The 22,905-nt window shown below is 36.5% G+C and overlaps 1 protein-coding gene across 6 annotated transcripts in view; it reads left to right on the top strand.

Annotated features, from left to right (window-relative positions):
- Positions 1-16,200, top strand: part of HSD17B4 (hydroxysteroid 17-beta dehydrogenase 4) — a 63,511-nt gene extending 47,311 nt beyond the window's left edge. For 5 of the 6 annotated variants that reach the window (XM_082336390.1, XM_082336387.1, XM_082336388.1 and 2 more), the window contains 6 exons: positions 1,643-1,749; positions 2,061-2,147; positions 4,586-4,675; positions 5,745-5,883; positions 13,806-13,933; positions 15,796-16,200. In XM_082336390.1, the coding sequence (XP_082192516.1) occupies positions 1,643-1,749; positions 2,061-2,147; positions 4,586-4,675; positions 5,745-5,883; positions 13,806-13,933; positions 15,796-15,885 (641 nt within the window). In that variant the 3' untranslated portion in view covers positions 15,886-16,200. Of the gene's footprint in view, positions 1-1,642; positions 1,750-2,060; positions 2,148-4,585; positions 4,676-5,744; positions 5,884-7,733; positions 7,859-13,805; positions 13,934-15,795 lie in introns of those variants that run through there. The other variant, XM_082336391.1, reaches the window with a different exon arrangement.
- The last annotated feature ends 6,705 nt before the right edge of the window (positions 16,201-22,905 follow it).

The raw sequence follows: 22,905 nt of genomic DNA, 5'->3' as shown, positions 1-22,905 counted from the left end.
TTAGTTTTATAAAGAAAATACTGGGGAGAATAGGACCATATATATTCTTCTGTTTCTGAGCTCCGAAGATAGTGGTGGTTTTTGGTTCTTTCAGGGTGAATTGAGCTAAGCTTTTAAAGTGCTAAATGTCATTATAACATTCTGTACGAGAGATACTAAATACTGATATTGTTACAATAATGCCAATAATCTCTTTTAAAATTGACTGCATGGTATCTTTGTGCTTTCAGAAATACTTTGTGGACAGTATACAAAAGCGTGCTGTTAAAAGTGTGCATATTCAAATATTTTACAGGAAAGAAATGGCAGAATGATTAGAGTGGAATACTTACAGCGAGAAAAGAGACTCTTGTTTCTTTTAGCCGGTCCTTCTGTCACGTCTCCTCTCCTAACCTAATGAGTCAAAATTTCTGTTTCTCATCCTTACTCCTGCTAGTCTTGTCTTCCCTTCGGGCTATGTCTCAGAATTCCCATCTTTCCCAGCATTGAGTCCTAGTGTCTTTTTTGTCTCTGTCTTGAAGGTGGTTTCTTGTTCTTCTACGTCTTCTGATTCTCTGCAGGCTAGACTTTTTCCTGTCTTCTCTTTTTTGTTTGTTTGGTTTTGCTTTTGCTTTTTTCTCCCAGCTGTTGTCCCTTGGGACAACTTTTCGTACTGTGTAGATGCTATGAGCAGTTGTTTAGAGCTCAGGAAAAACAGACTTTGGCAGCTGAGAGTGACAGATGAGTTCCAGGCAAAGCAACTGGTTTCAAAGCCAAAGCTGGACAGACCTGTCTCGAATCCATGGGCTGTTGCAAGTCTGATCCATTACTATTCACGTGCCCTGTCAGGTCAGAGCAACTTGTTAAGGGATCAGAACATAAGCAGTACAAGCAGCTTCTTTTAAACTTAACCGTTGCACTTTAACAAATCTCAGGCCAGTTTCAAAGGCTTATTTTGTCAGACTTTCGCAGGACTGGAAAAAGATTCAGTACTAATACAAATATTATCCTCTGCCATGGTTCGGCTCCTGCTCAAAAGCGTAGAAGTGTGGGGAAACCTGACCAAAAATGTCAGTATAAACAAACCACTGTAATTTTTTTTTTCCTCTTTTTTGTTAGATGTGTTCAAAATGCCTGAAATCTTTTCAGGGTTTTTCCACTTCTAAATAAATAAAAGTTAATCCTGAAGTGTGCACTAGATTTGAAGACTTCTGGCAACCATGAATAGGAATTAAAAATGGGAAGCATCAAATAATCTTAGTATCACCGCTTTTTAATCATTAAAATACCTCTTTACCCCTGATATGCATATTTCCATGTAACCGTGTATCTGGTGTGCCTATGCACATATACTAAAACAGCCAATCTCCTTATTTTTCATTTTGTCACCTCTACAAACAGGGACTAATTCTACTTGTGAATCTTACATGGCATTGGCACAGTGTTGGAGTGCCAGCTCTCAGTGAGCACTTTCCTTTGCCTCAAAGTTGAGGAAACAATAAAAGGTAATAGACACTTTTTCAGTGAGATAAATCAGGTTAAAAAGAAAAAGGATTAAGAATATTATTGGAGGAGAATACTATGAATAAAATATAGATATTTGTAGAAGCAACATGCAAATTCCTGATATTACAAATACTAAAATGTTATTTTTTTGAAATAGGATTTAAGAAGCCTATACTTCATGGACTATGCTCCTTTGGGTTTGCTGCTAGAAATGTTTTGAAGCAGTTTGCAAATAATGATGTGAACAGATTCAAGGCGATCAAGGTCTGTGTGTTCATTCTTTGCAGTTAATTTTCTTGATTTTTCTGGGTTTAGTGCCAAAAAAAATTCGTTAGGGTGGGAAAAGGCTTTTACACTGTCTTAACTTCCACAATTGCTTTTACTTATTGGTGCATGCATTTTAACGTCTCTGTCTAGAATGTTTACGTAAATATTTAGGCTTTCTACATTGCTAGTTGACTGATTTTTCTCTTTGCTTTTTCTCATTTCAGTACAGCCTGTGCTTTAAGCTTTGCATGTACGTATGACAGATCTGTTCACACCTGCAATTTTTTTCTTTTTTTTTTTTTTTTTAGGCTCGCTTTGCGAGACCAGTCTTTCCGGGGCAAACTTTACAAACAGAAATGTGGAAGGAAGGAAATAGAATCCATTTTCAGACCAAGGTCAGAACATGCTCACCATTGTGGGCTTTAGAGAAAGATGTGTTGGTTAAAAGACTGGGGGTGTGAGAGAAAGCAAAAAAGCGGCTCATCAAGCATGCCATTGAAGAAGGTTTTGTAAAGAAATTAAGTGAATAGAAGGAAATATTCTTACTTATTTTATGGTGTCACTAAGATTCCAATAAAAATACCATTATAGTCATAGGACTTAATACACTCTTTATATTAAATAATATAAGAACTCAGTTCATTGTATTGCATTTTCTGTATTTGTCCACTGTGGAAGAGCAAAAAGCAGTCATTCTCAGGTCAGCATAGTTTGTACTTGTTTTCTGCAGTTAATCATAACCTTGTGTGTGCATCTTTTTTTAACATTTGTTTATCTTAAATCAACTCCTGATATTAGTTTATGCAGGTAAACTTCTACAAATTTAACTTAAATTGAGTTCAACTTAAGCTGCCTCTACGCATAACAACTTACTTAAAAATGGAAGTTTCATAGCAGTTGGACATAGTAACTACAATAAAACAGACTTTACACTTTCATAAATTCAGTTTTTGCATTATTGTATTTTCTTTGGCATTGCTGTTAGCATTTTGTGTGGGTATCCTGTAATCCTCTTCTGCACTTGGTAGGATACTTACTGGAAGCTAAGGATAAAATACTCCATGTAGAGGTGAAAAGTAAATTCTCATCACTTCTGTTGTAGCATCCTATGACACTGTCACTTTCTTAAACTATGATTTGCTACTGGTATTTGTCAATCTGTTCACTTATGCAGGTGTAATTTACATTGCTTTGGCTGGCCAAAGTTTTGCAACCCCACCTCTGTAAAAATGTAGCCAGCTGTTGATTAATGAGTACAGTGGCAGGGATCGTTGCAGCTGCAGGGAGAATTAGGCAGGCAAAGTCAAATGAGGAGAGTCATCATAAGGACATAGGATTGCTGTTTCCACAGGAATACAGTTTTGTGGAATAAATGTTGACTGAAGGAGGTAAATTTTGTTTGCAGACCTGATGAGTGTTAGCTGCTGTAGAATTTCAGAATGATAACAACATCGAGGCTACTGTGTACAAACTCTCCATCTCTGATTACTAGTAGTAAACAAGACAGTTCGGTGCCTCAGATCAGCTTTGGAGATTACTGTATTGGAGATGGTGTAGCTATATTTAAAAGGTATACCACCCAGTCCTGACAGAATTTCTAGACCTCAGGTATTTAGTTTTGAGGGTTTGCATGTGCAGTGTAAATCAACAGAATTCATGATATGCTTCCAAGCCCTTTGGAATTTGTAAACAGAGTGGGATGTTTTGTTGTGTTTAAAGGCTGGATTTGTTATTATGCTTGGTTTAGTCATTGCTAATATGTAGAGTTTTGGGGGATTTTACTACAGGTGTGGAGTAACTTATTTTGGAGAGAAATTACAATGTTCAACAGGATTTTAGGAAACCGCCTTGTTTCAACAGTTACGAATTGTGCAGAATTCTGTTTCTTATTGCATGTTGGATTAGTCGGAAGTAAAGCCATCTTTGCACTTGTAATAAACTCTGGTTAAATCAAACTAAATGTAGACATATAACTTCGATATGCTGGTTTAAATCTATTTTCAGCGTTGTCTGAAGTGCAGTGGCAGCCGGTGACAGGCTGTTAGGCATGATTTGAGTCATCATTATTATGTAGTCTTTCTGTATTAATTTCACCTGTGCAATAAGCTAGTCTGTAATACTGGGTATTCCTCCGCTTTGGCTATTTATCATATAACTCTCTGTATGCATTGTCAGTGAATCATTTTGCCATCTTATCTTTGCTGCCATAAGTCACAATGGTTTGTCAGACCCCTTAAAGAGACAATGCCAAAATGAAAACCATTTTCTTCTCTGACTTAACTATTTAAAAAAATTAAAACAGAAGGGAATGCAGGTATTTTTCATCTTTCTTCTTGTAATCTTTCTGGTTTTACAATGCTTAAAAAATTGTTTCTAGTGCAAGTTGCAGTGTAAGGCACCTGGATATAGTGAAACCGTCTAGATGTATTCTTGACAACTGCATATCTACCTCAAGGAAAAACATTTTAGAACGGTGTCTTTCTCAGAACTATTTATGAAGTAACAGTAACTTATAACACTGGAGGTAAATTTTCAGATAAATAAGGTTTTTCTACCATTTTGTGAACAGAAAAACAGCAATGTATTTTGGTATAATTTCTCAAGAAGCAAATAATTCTTTTCTTTGAAGAGCTGTTTGCAAAGCATAGTGTACTAACTTGCCTCAAGACTATAGCGTATTTATGGGGTGGGTTTTTTTCACTCTGGAATTTTCATGTTTTCTCTTTTCTTCATCTCTGATTTTAAAATGTAAGGAAGACTCCTTTGTTGCCCTTCTGTTGTAACTTTTTGCAAATATGTCACCTCTTTGTTGTAATTTTTTCCCCCACCACAGGTTGAAGAGACTGGAGAAGTTGCTATTGCAGGGGCATATGTGGATATAGTACCAGCCTTCGATAAGCCTTCTGCTCGGGAGCCTCTGAAGGTAGGGGGAAGCAATAGAAGTCTTAACTTGCAAAGCAGCATAATTAGGCTTTATTTTGTGAAAAACATGGGAAAAAGACTTAGATCGCTTACCAGTCTTATTTGCAGTACTTAGATGAGTATATGAGTTCAGAGATGTGGACACACACATTGCTTAAGATACAGAGGTTCACGGATTTATTTAAGGGGAAAAATACAGACGTTTTAAGATACACAGGATGGCGGATGAAGTTTGAAGTTCTTGATGCCAATTGAACTGTTAGGGTAAGCATCGTGCTGTATGTTACAAAACAAATGAGGCATGCATCAGTGAGCGCCACAAGTTTTGAGCACTTGTGTAACTAAAGATTCGAATTAATCCCTATAATTTGAGGCTGTACCTGCAAAATGAGCATTTTGTTTTTATTTTGTAGATGTTGAAGGTCAAACTCAATGTAAGTTGTAAAAGCGTGTGAGCTTTCTGTCTCAGTTTTTTCAGAGAGGCATGGGGAGAGTGACAGGAAGGCATTAGAAGAACAGAACAAATGAAAATGAGATGGTGTGCTCATAGAAAAGAACAGTTTTGTCATTGAATCATTTTGAAAGAAGGCTCTGATGGCTGTTTGTACATGTGGTTAGGCCTAACACACGATATGCACTTTATACAATAAGTGTTTTAAAAAATCCTCTGCGTGCATGCATTAAGCCTTGGGTACTGGACTTGCCACAAAAGACAGAATTGTGCATGCAATGCAGTGGCAATGGTAATCTTCCAAAGGGAATAAAGGGCAATTTAGAAGCCCTGAGAGCCCTAGTTATAAAGCGTATCTAAAATTGTAGTGATAAAAGACAAAAACTGCAAAAAATTATTTGAAATAGAGGAAGAGTACATGAAGCATTTTGTGCTTGAATATACTCTTTAATGCTGACAGTAGCTAGAGGTGATTATTTGTGGTGGAAGAAATCTCAATTGCATTTAATAATTCTGCACTAGAAACTTTCCTGGACACAGTGCTTGAACTAATGGACGTATTTAGTACTTTTTTAATGGAGTTTCAGTTTTAAATTCTTCATACTCACTCTTTTTTAAGACTTCAGGGCTGCAGAGCGACCTTGTGTTTGAAGAAATTGGTCATCGCATAAAAGAGATTGGAAATGAATTGGTAAAGAAAGTAAATGCCATATTTCAATGGGACATCACTAAAGATGGAAAAACAGCAATGCAGTGGAGTAAGTTGTAGCTTTTATTAATGCCCTGATGCATTTTTTTAATGAAGTGAGATTAATTACATTCATTCTAATTAAATGGATATAAGGATGAAAATAAGGATAAGGTAGCAGCTGAATATTCATTGGGACCCAGAAATCTGAATGTATACTCAATGCACAAGTGACAAGGAGGTCAGGTAAAGTTCCATAATGGCAGTTACTAACCTTTCTAGGAACATACTTCTGTAAGTTGCCTGTTTAGATGTAGACATAGGCAAACTGTCCTCTAGAACTCCGGTGCATTTCTATTTACATTTTCCGAAGGGATCACCACTGCCCTTAGAAAAGCAGGCTAAATTAACCAACCAGGAGCAATGTGTTACAGTAATTAGTCTGCTGGTGATGTACACACTAACTAATCTAAACCAAATATTTATTTCTACTGCATTGTTCTTGTCACTTCAGTGAAAGTATAGCCCAATTTGTTTCCATTCAAATTTTCTGAGATCAAGGTTTAATGAAGGTACAATGATGCTTACCCATCCTTTAAGCATGGGACTGGGTTGATGAAGAGAGGCTAAAGCTTATAATAGCAATGAGTCAGAGGGGAAGTGTTTCCTCGTAAAGTGGATTATACAAGTATGTGACATTGTCTGATGGAGGCAAAACTACTTCCTCAAAAAACTTCTCTTCTTAAATTCTCTTGTGCTCAGTTTCTAAGGACATGTATTTTTGCAAAAAGCAGTCTAGTTTTAATAATTGGATATATTTCATTGTCTTTGAAATTATTCAGGTTTTTTTTGGTGAGATGTCCTAAATGATCTGTTAGTAGAATGTAAAATTTTTCCAAAGGGATAAAACATAGTCAAGTTGTAACTTCCAGGCCTTTGCTTTTTTGTGGAGAAATGCGAGTCTTTGAGTCAAGTCTGTCACTTAGACTGCTTCATTTTGATTGGTCTCAATGGTTGGATCCAGTCAGAACAGTTTTGGGGGAGATACAGATGGTGGGCTGCCCTTTGATAGGCTGAGTGGAGAGACTGACATGTTGGTAGGTCAGATCAGGACTTCATTGTGCTTTGTCCCATAGCCTGTGACTTTTTAACTATTGTTAAGCCTTTGCAATGTCTGTTTTCAATAAATGGTTACTGTGTTCAAGAAACTGCTGTTGCTTTTACAGAGTGGTTTAGAAACCTATAATTTCACTTTCTCTTTTCCTGATGTTAACCAGAAGAGATTCTGAGTAGCAAGACTGCTGTTAAGTTTCAGGACAAATATCATATATATATTGATCAAGATAGTTCTGTTCTACCTGTATTGCCTTTCAAGCAATTTTTGAGGGGTAAGGGGTGATTTCCACTTGGATAGCAGTTAATCAATATATTGAATATACCTGTGTAGATTATGCAGGCTGAGTACCTGTACATCAAAATGAGAGGTGGTAAATACTACAAAAATTCAAGTCAGAAGGATCTGTCTTAAAACTCATTACTGCTCTTAATCATTTCTACCATCTGCAGTTTTCCAATTTTACCCTCAGTAATTTAAATGATGAGCATGCTTAGAACCTGGACAGAAGGCTTATGAAGTCTTTCCTGTGTTCTTGCTTACATTTTCAGAACGTATATTGGAAGCACATAGATGAAACTCCAAAACATTTAAAGTTAAAGAAAAGTTTAAAGTTAAAGTTTAAGATCTTTTAAACACTATTCTGGTCATTAAAAAAAACCCAAACAAACATAAAGCAAAAAAAGACCTTCCAGAGGCGAGCATTCAAGATTTGTAAGCATTTGCCAGCTTAATTCTTTTTGCTTGTTTGCATACATTATTGTTCAGTATTCAAGAGCATTATCATATACTGTCTCCTTTGCCAGGTGCTACCATAATTCATTTTACACGGTGAATGTGGAAGAAGAGAGTAGTTTGTGGCTTTGCATTCAAAAGAAGACAGCTTTCTTGCAGTTAAAATATTGTCGATAACCCAAAAGATTTCTGACAGATCTTTATATGGTCATCACCAAGACTTTCATAATGCACATGAACGATGACAGCCAATTTAGAATATGTAACATCAACAATGCCATTTACTGACTTGAATGCTTGACTTTTTCTGTTGTTAATGCAATGGAAGCTTCTGTACATAATTAGAAATTTTAGCCTTTGACAAATTAATTTTTTACTTTAAAAACAGAAGATCATAGTAAGATGTCACCTTTCCTATAGCTTGAATTTAATTATATGTCACTATTTTGACCGGTTTCAAACCTGCTTAAGACTTTAATGTTAGTCAACTCTGTCAGTAGAATGCACTTCTTTACATTACATTTAAATTTGGCCCACTGATTATTAGTTGATCTTCTGTTTAAAATAATTTTAAATCAGTTTTGTAACTGTTATGCTAAGTTAGATTGTAACAATTTTGAATTATCTTTCTCTCTTTTCTTAAAGTAAAATTGCTGTTTTGAGAGCTAGATCCCATAACGTACATAGCTACAATAAAGCAAAGATGAAAATATGAAATTAAAATTAATTTAGAATTTGGTTCCTGTGGATAAATATTGCATACTCCTTCAACGTATGGTCAAAATTCTTGCCATGTTATCACTGAAACAACTGAAATGTGAGGAGGTAGATTATGTGGGGGGAGTTTTTTGTTTTGTTTTAATCCTCGAGTTGATGCTAGTTGTTTCATTATCTATCTTCTTTTTAGACCTCTCTTTCTAAGGGCCTTACAGGCCTTTACAGGCAGTTCTTGTGGTTCTCTTGGGCCACCTGCTAAGCCTCTCTCCCTTATTAAATTTGTTACGTAGTCATGCGGGCTTGTCTTTTAATTTTTGACTTGTCACTTTTGCACAGCTTTGTGCTGTTGTGAAAACTGCAGCAATTGACAGCGCTAGAAACAATATGGGCCCCACAGCTCATTGCTGTCTTATTCAATGATTGTAGCTCCAGCATCTTCTGCTAATGTCCTTGAGCCTCTGAAGATCTGGGAGAAGGCTGGGAGTGAAGCAAATGACAGAAGGCAGCAGTATTAAGGACTGCTGTGAAATTCATTGTCATGTACGCTTTTGTTCTGGTGTTTTCCAAATTTCCAGGAAACAAAATTCTTTTTTAAAATTTATATTTATTTTTAGTGTTTTGTTTTAATTGCAACTGTAACCTTTTGATCTCTATTATCTGCAGCAAGCCAAGATTTTTGTTTATTACTTCAAATTAAATGGGATTTGTGAATTCGATTTAGCTTTTGTTGTTAAGAGACATTTCTTGATGGTAGCACTAATATTAGTAACACTAGTCTGTTTAATTAGCGATGACCTTTACTTTTATGTAGTTCTCTGTGGATGGTGTGAAGCTATGGGGAGGTGTAGAACCGTTGATCTTGCACTCAGGATGTGAAATTTTGGACAGTTTGTTCACTGTCTAAACATTGTTGAACTGTAGCCACTGACAACTGGTCTTAATTAGTGGTATTTCTTTATAAAAGCAAGCTGTTCTAATTTAAGAGGATGCTGAAAATCCTCTTAAGAAGATAAAGCAGTACAGATTTTGGCAGTATCAAAACCTAAGGAATAAGCTTAGCAGTACTGGAGCTATCTTTTCTTATTTTTTAACAAAATTCTTAATTGAGACGCCCCAGCTTTGACTTCTCCAGTTGGCTTCACTACCTAAAGCATGCTTTGCTCTCTCCTGCACATTTATTACTGTACAACAATTGCTTTTGGTTTCAATGGTTACAAAGTATTTATCTTTTTTTTAGAGTTAAGCTACTTCATTTCAACTTCTCTTTCCATACAGAAAAGACATTGCCATTGAGATTTGTTAGCTGATAGTTAATGGTTGTCTAGAACAGTACTCAGAAGAGTTTACCCATCTGTTGCTTTTCATCATATTTCTGAAGGCACTGCTGAAGGCAGAAGATACTTCTGTTCCTTTCCAGTTCTCAGAAGAATAAAACTTTGTTAGGAGAACTGGGAAGAAATTGTTACGTGCCATTGGTTGCGAACATCTGACAAATTACAGCAAAACTACTTAATAATTTATGATGCGATATGACTTCAGGCAATGAAGAGTGGGTGACACTTTGTTCCATTTGAGGATGAGTCTTGTATTGCAGTTACTTACACTCTGTGAAGCAGAATAAAAACCAAACCAAAACAAACAAATACAGTCTGACCCCTTAGTATTTCTCTCTGAGAAATGGTAAGGCGCTCTTCGAAGGCAAAGCAAAACCTGTGCCCCAAATCTTAGATTTTTAGGCTGTTTGGCTATGTACTATAGAATGTCAATGTCTACTGTTTTAGCTTGTATATGTATGATTTTTTGACCTTATCATTATGTCTCTGACAACAGCATCTTATGGATGATAATAATTCATAGATACTTAATTACTGTAATGTAACACTTATGTATACAAGTAAAAACAAAAATTTGAAGGATAACTACCATTTCATCCACTAAAACTGCTTGATTCTGCTTTTCTGCCAGATGTGTAATACTAAAATCTTACATATTTAAGAAGCTAGTTGATTTTTAAAAGGGACTTCAGCTTTAATTTGTGTTGCTACACACAGTATCGAGGAGTACCATGCCCGTGTTTCATACTTCTTTTTTTGTATGGAGTGGATCAGCCATGTGAATGGCTAGGAGAAGAGCTGTATCTGTAGCAGCCATGGAGGGCTACATGTTCTCAGGAACAAAGAACACTGGAGACACCTTAAGGCTACTCATCTGTTACTGCTGGCGGTGGAGGTGCATTAGCAGTGCACGAGGTAGTTGGTCTGGCAGCTGCCCAGGTCACAGCCACCTGAGCACTGACATAGCTACGCCAGTACGAAGTCATTATTAAGTTGGCTGCTGCAATTGTAGTGCAGCATGCAAGCTGCAGTGACAAGACAGTAGCTGTAACCATAGAGACGTGTATCCAGGAGGTACGTGTAGAAAACATGTATAGGAGGCTTGCATCAAGACTGTCTCCTGCTACAGCAGGCAGCTGTGTTATATAGCTTTATCTCATAAAGTTGTATTTTACAAGAAAGCACCCTCTCTGGTCATTTTGGAAAGCTAGAATTTTTCTGCTCTCATGGTTGGAATCTGTTCTGGTGTTCAGCTCATTTCTTTCATTTCTAGTTTATATCCATTTGTCTGTGTGCCAGTGCTGTAGTTTAGTCTCAGTTGTCATCTGAATACTTGAGGCTAGGTCAGGAGGTGAGAAAAATGACCGTATATGTTTCTAATCCTTTTTTTTTTTTCCCCTCTGAAAAAAAATGAATGGGCAAGCTTTTGGGGTATTTTTCAATTCTATATATTTACGGGAGTTCATTTCCCTCTTTAAAATACCAACATATGATGTATTTTGGATCACTGTTTCTCCGGTGTGATTCACTAGAATTCACCCACTAGGGCTTCTGTATCAACTTTCAGGATTTCATTTCCTCCTGCTAGTTCCTTTGGGGTTTTGGGTGGCTTTTTTTTTTTTTTTTTGACTGCTTGCATTAGAGATGTGATAACTCATTAACTCATTTATGATAAAGCTTAAAAAAAGGGGTGGGTCAAGTAACAGTAGAAGGTCTTTCATGGTTTTGTGAAAAAGACAGTATTTGTTGTCACAGAGGTCTTCTCTTTTGTGGCTGCTCTGTTCTTTTTTCTTTTTTTCTTCCTTAGCAAAAATTTTAATGCTCTTTAAAAAGAATAAAGAGGAAATAAAAATTATATTTTCATATTTTGGGGAAAAGAACATACTATTAGATTGGACCTTTTTTTTTTTAGAATTTCTAATAAGTTTTAATTTGAGGTGGTTTAAGGATTTGATGTGATTAAACGTAACAGTTTTATGCATGATTATGCAATGTTTACAGGCATATTTGCGCTTTGAGAGCTTACAATTAATTATAGATGTGGATTGGTAAGTGATGCTCTTGAGACTTGGATAGGAAATGGAGAAGGAGAACAGGGATTGTAACAATGTTAAGTATGTACTATATGCGGATTAAAATCTAGGAGTTTTTAGAACTTGCCTGAGTCACTACACCTTTTTAATTCTAACTTTTTGTGGTTGAAACTTTACACTGCTGAGACTGATGGATGAGGATTATCAATGAGATATATCAAAACTGCTTTTCCAGCCAGTCCTTAGAAGAGAAGGAGAAGAGGGTCTGTTGTGTCTTGGGAGATGTTATGTCAGGCTTTCAGCCTTTGGCTTCTCTTCTGGTACAGTCTGGGAAGGCTAGGGACAGCCAAAAGCATTAATGCATGTAAAATGAAACACAAGGCGAGACTTATGCTCTTTTGATTTCTGAGGCCCAGAAGTAATTAAAAATAAATAATTAAGAACTGTAAGCATCCTAGAAAACCGTGTGTGTGTTTGTGAATTTGTACGTGGGGCTCGCTGACCAGTGCTATTTGGCTCTAAGGGAGCTCAGTTTGGCTGCATTGGTATGGTTCGTAACATTGCTAGCATTTGAGTAGAGGTAAATATAAAAGCACACTGACAGTTAAGCTTGATTACGTTAATCTGAGGAGCTGGTATCCACTGTGAAACTTGCATTTCATGATTCAACAGATGATTTTTTTTTTAAATAATAGTCTGTACCTGCACAATCTATGGGAGCAATGTCTAAAGGCTCGCTTACGATGTTAGACTATGTAGTAGCTGTTTTGACTCAAAAGACTGTTACACAGCTCCTAACCACAAACACAGAAGGTATAGATTGTTCATCTGGTGCTCAGTAATTTTTTTTCTTTCTTCTCCTCTTATTGCATCAAGTTAGTGATGTCCATTAAAGCTTTTCCTGAAATTATGATTTACCTTAAAATCAAGTGGATAATAATAATCCAGTATGTCACTTCTCACTGAGCATCATTGTAAACTTAATTCCCCTTCTAGTTTTGTTATAGCTGGATAAATATTACTTAGAACAGATTTCAGAAAAATGAAAGATTTAACTCAAACAGACAAAAGCTATTCCCAGTCTGTATAGTTCACCTTACCCTTTCAGAAAAATTATTTGGAAAAAAAATACACATGAGATAGTTTATGCAGAAATAAGTCTCCATAGTTAGGCCAGTGTCTTAAAATTTGTCAACTAAGAGAAACCAACTGACAGTATTAATATTGGTTAGGCAGCCATGATTCTGTGATTAGAGATGTCATGTCCTTATGGGAATATCCACTTGAATAATGATTTTGATTTGCGCTTAAAAAGCAGGGAGGGGGGACCAGGAGGAAAAGGTGTAAAGGGAAAGACTGGGGATTTGCAAAATCTGAGAATGATTTGGCAGAGCACATCCTGTCAAAATATTCTTCTAATATTCTTCTAAACAAATGACACAATACCTGATAGTGTTAGCCTTGTAATAGATTATTTTGGCAGGTCATTTCGTTTGGGAAAAGAACACTCTGAAGCTCCAGACACTTTGAGGAATTTTTGGCTTTCCAGAGAGAAAGACAGATATTTGGCAAGGCTTTAAATGTCCTTTGCGTGAAGCAGAACAGGCTATCTTGCCTGTGGGGCAGAACAGGGAAAACGCAGCAGCATGTTTGAATACCACCACATCTGCGTTCTCTGAATATATATGTTTTTAGAACATTAGAGCTTTATTACTAACTTTAACATTTTTGTAGTAATTGCACTAATTAATATCTTGTGAATCTTAAGTGTTGTTTAAAAATGGTTGTTGCCATCTATGCAAGAATTTTCAAATGGCAGTTCTTGCTGTAAACCTCCTCCCCCTTAGTACTGGAATAATTTTTTTTTTTTTATTCTTATCTCAATTATTTTCTTTCATTAAAGAAGAATTAAACCCCTTTCATTTTCTAAGTGGCTGTTAGCTCAAGATTTCTCTTTAAACTGGATGCTTCATAATAATAGATAAGGAGAGTAGTGTTCTTTAGACTGAAAATTTTATCTTTATTTTGAAATAAAACTATCTTTGCTGCTTCTTCTCAGCAATTGACTTAAAGAATGGCTCTGGAGCAGTGTATCAAGGTCCTGCAAGAAGTTCTGCTGATACCACCTTCACTCTCTCGGACGAGGTTTTTATGGATGTGATACAACGAAAGATCAACCCCCAAAAGGTAAAACCTGTGCATCACAGACATACTCACTTGTGTGGGGACATATTACTTGCCTTAAATCAAGCTCTGGTTTGTGACTGTTTGCATTCTGAAATCCACAATGCTGGATGTTTTGACAGTGCAAACCAGAGTCAGATGAGGTATAAGCACATCATTGCCTTACACTGAATTAGTCAGAAAACATGATGAGGAATTTATGCCATCTTTGTCATCCTGAGACAAAGATACCTCAAATGGCATAAAGCCTGGCAGTACGAAGTTACTTGTTTGTTTGTTTCCTGGCACTTCACAATATATGATTTGCAAGGTTAGGTTTTGTCAGTTTGATCATTCAGGGTGTTTTGATTGGTCATGTTGCAGGAAGTTGGTATTTGTTGCAATCTTATGATTTACTGCAACTACTGCAGCGAAGGGGAATCTTGGACAATGCATGGATGTAGATCCATTGAAACTGGTCAAAATTCACCCAAACTAGGTAGATTTTTAAGGGAAGGAAAGGTTTAAGAAAGGCATGTAATCTGGGTCTGCACTTTTAGCTTCTTGGAGTAATCAACTGCTTAAACCTACTAATTTTACTAATAAGAATGACTTGTATAAAAGTAAACTAAACTGTCACAAATTTAATATGTCAGCTTAGAGATTAAAGCTTGAGCGAATGAAAACTTTAATTAAGCTCATCATGTGTCATACAGTTCCTTTTCTTTGATCCCAAGTAGAAGTTGTTGGAGACTTTGATTGTAAAATTGAAAGTAACGATGATGGCAAATATTTGTTGTAGTCCTACATACCACATGAGTAAAATTCTTTGCGACCCTCTGTATATAGCAGGCATAAAGCATAAACAAACAAGATGTTGATGTGTAATCTTCAGAATGCTAAAGTACAGTGATTTCAATTCAGGAACATTATCTGTTCTTAGGCATTAGTATTTCCTTTGAGTTTCTGTGAAGTTTTTCATCTAAAGAAGCTCAAAGCATCTATTCAAATTCTTTTCTGCTGTCTCTGTCTGTTCCTTATTTGAATTTATTTCAAGTTAATGGAACTATGCAAAAGCACATTGTTTCAGAGCTTCCAAAGAGCTTTCAAATTGCAAAGCCACAGCGAAGCAAAACTAGTTTTAAAAAAACACTGAACTAGATTGAAACAGGGTATACAGCTCTTTGAAGCAGAGACAATAAAAATGTAATATACCAGCATTTCAGTGAAAATATTGGTTGATCTATGATTCTGCAAATGCAATGAAATCTTGTTTAGTCCCTGTTTGTTGTAATATGCCATGTATAAACCCAGTGCATTTCTTTGGAATATGTGTATACGTGTATTGTGCAAGTTCCTCTTTGGACTTGTTATGAATTTGAGTGAGTAGCTGACCTTTTCATTAGGCCTTTAATTTTCATTAAATGGCCTTTTCATTCCATTTTCTCATTTCATCTAAGGATATATGGATATCTATAGCATATGGAGGGGAGGTCTGGGAGCTTTATTTTTGTGCCCTGGTGAAGTTTTGCCATCAGCTTCTGTGAACGTATTTGTCGTATACTGGGAGAAGTCCTCTGTGCTATATGTAGAAAAGAAGTGGAGGCCAGTGAAGTTGCTGTGTATTTATTTTTCCCCCCCTAAGTGATAGACTTGGCCTTGCCTGCACTCTAGATAGAAAACTGTGATTCTGGATGCTATTAAAATGGAACTTGGATGGTTTTCTGTTAATAACCAATAACCAATAGGCATTGTGCACTGAATTCTTTCTCCTGAGCTTTAAGCAACCACTCTTACCTTTGGCTTCTTGTTTGGTTCTAGCAACTCTTTGGATTGTGGGTGAACAGTTGAATACATTTCTTTTCCCCCTTCTCTGCTTTTTGTAGGCATTCCTTTCTGGTAAACTAAAAATGAAGGGGAACATCATGCTGAGCCAGAAATTGGAAATGATCCTGAAAGATTATGCCAAACTCTGAGCTGCTTGATCATCTACCACAGCAGTGAAGAACTTAAGAAGACAGAAACTTCAATTAGTTCAGAACCAATGACTGAAACATTTGCAGGCTACTTAAATCAATGTACTGATTCATTATACTGCTAATATACGAGCTGCTTTAACTGCTGTAGATGGAAAATTATGAAATGAACGTAACTGTTAATATTGTCCCTTTTTTGTTTCTCAGCAATGGTAGAGAATCATACTTTCCTCATTGCACACCTTTACCTAAATAAAATGTATGTAGTTCTTACAAAGATGCATATATTTCTATCTTAATTCTGAAGAAAATTAAACCAATACACCTCTTTGATAGTCTGTCAGTCTTCATTTATATTGCCTTAGATAGACTGTATAATTTCTATGAATCTAGCTGGTTTATTATTAACATTATCTTTTGTCTCAAATTCTCATGATCCCATTAAAACAACTGGAAGATGGAAGTCAGTTCCATTTATTTACATTTTGTCATTATGGGTTTTTTTCTGTACAGGAAAAAGCTCTTGAACTTTAGCTCTGCTCACCTTATTTAGACAGTCATTTTTATGTAAGTTTTTCTTATAAATTACATGGAAAGTGGTAAGCATTAATTCTTTAGGGGAAACTTTTTTATCTGAGAGGTGTTACACTGCACCAAAGGCTGTCATTGTAGCCAGATTGTTTTCTACCTATGACCAGAACTGAGGTAGCAGCTGTGGCCACATGTTTTCCTGAAGAAAGTATGCTCTTAATCACTGGTTGTCACATGAACATCTGGAAATTTGATTTCACCAATATGACCAACATTTTGTGTGCTCAGTATCTTTTTTTCTCATTCAGACTTGTTCTATGTTAGTACCTTTTGAAGAATTCAGGCCATCTGAGGCTTCTCTCCTTGGTCAGAATGACAAAATCATTTTGCGTTATCTTAGAGGATGGAATTTTTTGTTTGTTTGGGTTTTTTTGTCCCAAAACTGGGAGGTACATCACTGCCCTGACTATGTGAGTACACTGTAGCCATTAAAGAGCCTTTTGGGGCTGCAGATGAGTTTGACAGTTTGAGGATAAATTCTACATGTCGTAATACTGAGTCAAATTCTCCACAAATTTGTTTCTTCACAGCTGTACTATCAGCCATGCTTTGATTCAGGCAGAGAAATATGAATCTGTGGTATGTCAACAAGTATCTCACATAAATTACATCATGAATAGAAGTGAAACAAAACAAGTGTGATGTTCACCACATCAAAGTGGCCATCCAATAGAAATGATTGAAAAAATATCCTTTAACCACTTAACATTTACCTTTTCCAGAGCAGTCATTTCCATATATAAGTAGGACCTAATCATTGTCTGTACTGCCCAGCTTCTATTTACCAAGCAACTTTGTGACAAATAGATAAAGGTGTCTTCTATTACTTTCTCTTAAGAAATCATACAAGAAAGATTGATTGCAGCTTAGTATGTTAATGCATGCACATGCTACATCAAAAAAAATTAGTTTTCTACATATATCTTTCCTGTCTATAAATCTATATAATGCTATAAAAATATGTGTATTAAGAAAAAGGAATTGTGAGGAACTAACTTTGAGTCTAGGAAAGCAATTATCAATACATCCATTTAAGAATATGGTATTTACTGTAGGTCACGTGGTCTTGAAAATTCACAACAGGTGATTTTTTTCTCAGCCTCATAGATTGTCTGAAACCTTAAAGCACTGATCTACAAGGAGGGAACAAACTGCTAATAAGCTTTTTTTTCCTCCCCTTTGGAAGCGGGAAGCAAAAATACTCAGGCAAGTGAAGCTGGTACTGTTGAAACCTCTTGCAATTTAACAGGTTGGAGTTCAGTCCACTAAAGAACATCAGTTTACTGACTGTGTTGGGTGAGGATGAAAGAATAACACAAGAACCATATCAATTATAGGTATTCATGTGATGATTTCTATCCTGCATAGTTTCAGTTGGAAACAAAATCCACATGCTTCAGTTGTATCCTCAATACTGGCCTTAATTAAAAACACAGAAGATAGATACACGCAAAAGTTACACTGGTGTTTGATGTACGCATCCTAGACTGTAGCCTGACTTGAGCTTTTTCCTGCACCATGACTTACTCATAGGTGTTAATTTTGGGTGGAACAGAAGGTCCTCCTTACTTTGCTGCAAAAGGCTTTTCCTTTTGCTCTCCGTACCGAGGCTATTTGAGCACACCTGTCAGTATTGTAGTAGACTCTTTTCTAGGAGCACAAATGAGGTATTTAATTTTGTCATCTGCTTTGTGGCCTGAGTAGCCGTTATTAATGATTTTGGCATGTTGGTTTCATCTCTACCCCAATGTATTTACCATCAGAATGTTCTTGTTACGTCATGCTGACTAGTAACTTAACATGTTACTGGTGAAGGTAAGGTCACTTTGCTATGTTGAATATATACCTGAAGTGATTTGGAGGTTTTGGGTTTTGTTTTCTTCCTAGAATGTGAAAACTTTTTGTTCATGATTGCTACCTTTTAAGAGTAGTATTCTCAGAAACAAGTAATAAACCCGAGTATCTTTAAGAGAATCCATGCAATAGAATGTTAGCCAGTTTGATAGGTGGTTGTTTCAGTCTGAATGATTCTCAGATGCTTTCATCTAGAATGGTGTAATTCTGCTTTGGGGGCTCATGTTTCAAGCCTGTCCATATCTCTTTCATCTGGAGCATTTTTGGGGACCTTTCTTGTCATCCAGGAGCAACAGTACCAGTATAGTGTTGCAACCATTTCCATAGAGGACCTAGAAGCACGCAACAGCAGCACACCACATTCTTTTTTTCAGAGTAGCTGCTGCTTTGAATGTTTTTTCTTCGCTAGGGATAAGCACCATTACCTTGGATTGCAAAGCCCCACTTGTTTGCCAAACATTTCAGATAGCTCTTTAGTGATATTGCTAAATGCTGTAGCAAATAAGGAGGCTTTTACAGGCATCTTAGCAGTAAAATTCTTAACAGTGCATATACTCTATTTAATGTAGAGGAGAGCAAGATTGTCTGCTGTTTATTGCAATGTGTACTTTATAGTGTTTTGATTAATTCTGTATACATGTAAATATAGGTGCTGTCTGGACATCAGTGTAAAGTCTGGACATCAGACTTTGTAGCAGTTGGAGGTAAGAATTCAGTTGTTTGTCTTTCCAGAATAATTGAATTAGTGCTAAACCTGGTCATGTAAATTGGTGTGATTTTTAATCATGGCACAGTATTATTTTATTTCTCTTTTTCCTTCTTACATTCATTACAGTCTTCCTGCTGGCTTGCAATTACATCCATCCTCCAAAAAGTAAATTGCGGTTCCACTGACGTATGTCCTCTCCAGTCATTATGGGTTCTCTAACTAAAGCAGGAGAGCAGTAATAACGGATGGGGAAAGTTACACAAGCTTTCTGTCTATTAGTATTGGCTTCAGAGAAGCCTGTGCTGAATATTATGTGTTCTAGTCACTGGAATTGTTCTTAATTAGTTTAGTTCAGAGGAGTTCAATACACCTTCCAGCTGTCATCAATAATTACAGATAACAGCTCTTTACATGTTGACAAGTGCATTCATAATCAGAAAATATTAAAATAGGTAAAATGGGGGAGGAGCAGAAGCATGAGAGAGAGGTAAACTTGAGCAACTTCAGACAGAGAAACTTACATGCTGTCTCCTCTAAGGCTTATTCCCACCTCCCTACAAGCACCACATACCTAAGGGTTACTTGTATTCTAGTCTGTTGGGCTGCACTACTTGTAAAAACAACTGTCCTTCATTGCTCAAGAGTCACCTCGATAAATTAAAATGCTTTGTAAAATGGAAGAATTCAGTGGTATAACAAGTAAAGTATTCTAAGCTGGATAAATAAGCATTTTTAAATGGTTTAATTTTTTTTTTTTTAAAAACAAGGCTCTTTCATATAATGCAATATACCCTCACAGAAATCAGTGTCACTGAAATTATATCTTCTCCTACCCTCCACAAGCCTTATGGGCAGAACAGTATTTGGAAGGTGATGACTTTGTCTTTACATAACATTGCCTCCTCCTAGTGTGAATGAAGGTGTGTGTAAAGAAAGGATAAGTCTCATTGCAGTGTTTTCTTTCTGATCATAATCTTTGAAAAGGTAAAGGGAGAAAGGAAATACCAATATCTCCCAGTTCCTGCAATGTTTTTTTTCTTCTATTTCAGTTGGTGCAGATATCTTTCTACTCATGTGAGAATGAGTTCTCCACGATGATTCATCTGCAGTAAGAAATTCCGTCCTATAGGCCATCAGCTGTATCTCCAGCAGACTGACCTAGAGGGCATCGGACATCAGCAGATCTGAAGTCAATTAGGAAAAATATAGTAGACTATGAATGTAGTTGCATGTATATGACTTCTAGATTACCCTCCTGATACAATTCAGATGTTTCATCTGTCTAAAAATCAGTGCATTGAACTGGCAGGAGAGGATCTTAGATCAGTGGATAGGCTGAGCCGTTTAAGAGGTGTATCTCTTTGTGTCTTTCACTGAGTACTATCAAAGTTCCCATAGTCTGCTAAATTAAATCACATGTTCTAAGGTCACTGTGTCTCAAAGATAGAATCAAGGAAGGTACAATAGTATGTAAAGTTGTCCAAATTATATGGTGTAGCCATTTTAGAACATTATTCCTCTTATGTTTCCCTATACTACATATGCCTTGATGTTGTCAAGTGCCCTTTTTCACTAGAATTAATACTATTTTAATAAAAAAATGGACATCACATAAGCTTAAAGAACAATTGAGAATACCAAAATTTAAAGAAATATCTCATTTAGGTTAAGGTTAAGCTTTTTTGAGTTTCTAATTATAGAAGCATATAATGTCATATAATCTTAAAACATGTTTTAAAAGTTTCAGCAAGCCAGTGTATTGAATTTGTCATCTTTTTTAAAGAATACTTCCTCTTTCCCCTTCCCTACCTATGCCTTCTCCCATTTTGCCACTTCTCTTGTGAAGGCATGTCAGAAGGAGCACAACCAAAGGTTAGCATAGCAATGTCAGTAGTTTATGAAGGCTTGGATTTGGAATGGGAAAGAACAGTCTGTTGTGGCACCTGGATATTGTCTGGATCTCACTGAACCTAGAGTCAGGACAGAAATGAAGCTGCCAGAAAAGTCTTGCAGTTGGAATTCCAGGACTTCTGTGAACTAAGTAAAAAATGGAATAAGTAGATATAAGTTTTTTTGTTCAAGTTTGTGTTTCTATCCGCAGCCCACTCAAAAAAGCGTATGTTACTATAAATGCCAAAACAACAATCACAGTGAATTGCTGAGGTTTGATTGCATCCTCTGACTTTACCCAAATAATTTCCTGTGCCTGCAGGATTAGGTAAAAAAAGAAAAGAAAAGAATGCATTAATTTCATACGAGAGTCTAAGAGTCTACAATCTGGTTAGTGTTTCCAATGTTACTAGGACAGCAGGTTCCCATAGGAAATAGAAATTGAATTGCTGCTTGCATCAATCAACGTGCCTAGGTTAAATTTCAAAGCACTATACAAGTATTTTTCTCTTACATTGCTTTTCTGGGTACTGTTCTTTACTTGTGCTAGTCTCTCTATTGAGATGAAGCGCATGTGACTCATGAAGCTGCCTGACCTTTTTATGAAGCTGCCTGACTCTCCTGTTTTCTGCTCCCCTGTGTCTGTTTCTTTTCTGGTCAAAACTGGTCTGTTCTCTGCAGAGTTCAGCCTTCTGCTGTGTGAAGCTCAGCCTGATTTTTATGAGCAATGGGCAATTCAGTTCTGGATATCTGCTGTAACCTTATCAGAGCTCATAATAGCTATGGTGCTGAAAGCATCATAATCCTGTTAGAAAACGATGATAAAAGGTAGCAGAGTTTCTGACTGAATGTAATACATGTGGGTTTTTAGGTGTTTCTTTTTTCATAAAGATAAAATGAGGCCACCTGAGGAATATATCAGGGAAAATATAACCTTCCTAACTCAAAACATATTTTAAATGAATTTTTGATTATTTGGTTCTTCACTGCTGGTTTTCACATATGTGACCAAGCACAGCAGGGAAAATTATAAATGTAGAAAAGACGACGATGAAAAAAAACCCCCACCTGTCTGTTATTTTTCATTTTCTGAGGAAAAAAAAAAAAAAAAGAAAAAAAATTAAATGAGGAGATATGTTCCTTGTGTGGTCCATGACCCACATCACTGATTCAGTTGGGTTAAGCAAATGGCCAGAAGTCATCTCTGTGAGGCTGGTAATGGTCAACACTGACTAAGCTCCAGTTTGGCTTTAGAAAATTCTTCTGATAGAGGATCTTATTCACATCTGAAGTAAAATCAAATGTCTGATCACTTGCGGTCATTCAAAGTTAGTGTGGGGTTTTGGGGGGGGGGTTGTTTTGTTTTCAAGAGACCTGTGTTTGTCTGAGTGCCTTGTGCAACTTTAAGCTTGGTGATTAATTCCAGGCCACTTAATGAGCCTGCAATTTCAGTAGTTTTCATGGTCAGCCCAAAATCTGAGGCCGGTGTTTATTATCGAGATATCTTATTTTGAAAGGAAATACCAATTTACAGCAAGAATGGCATGCTTTTATGTAATTTTTCACTATTCCAAAAGGACTAGTGAAACTGCTCTTCAGAAGTTGAGTGTTCTGTTAAACAAGTGCCTACTTGATGTATGAGATCATATGATGGCCTCTTGCTATTTCCTAGCAGAATTGTAATTTGTGAAGGAATTTTCATGGTTATTTATGGCAGTTCCTGTTAGTGTAGTAGCCAGTCTTACTAAGCTAGACTTTGAGAGTCTGCAGCACCCAGTTATTTGGGGAAACTTTCTAATGAAGGTCAAGGAGACCTAAGAAAAATTAACTTTTTTTTTTTTTCCCCTCAGTGGCTTAGACACCAGAGGCTGTAATGTGTCTGATACTTAATAGCTCTCATAAAACAGAGCCATCAGGTGGCTTTGGACTCAGAAGACTGTAATAAAGTATATATAAGTGTGTTTCAACTCTTTAGA

The sequence above is a fragment of the Platalea leucorodia genome, assembly GCF_965183815.1.
Source record: "Platalea leucorodia genome assembly, chromosome: Z".
NCBI classification, from domain to species: Eukaryota; Metazoa; Chordata; class Aves; order Pelecaniformes; family Threskiornithidae; genus Platalea; species Platalea leucorodia.
The sequence above is the reverse complement of the archived record's forward strand: the minus strand, read 5'-3'. Positions and strand labels throughout refer to the sequence as shown.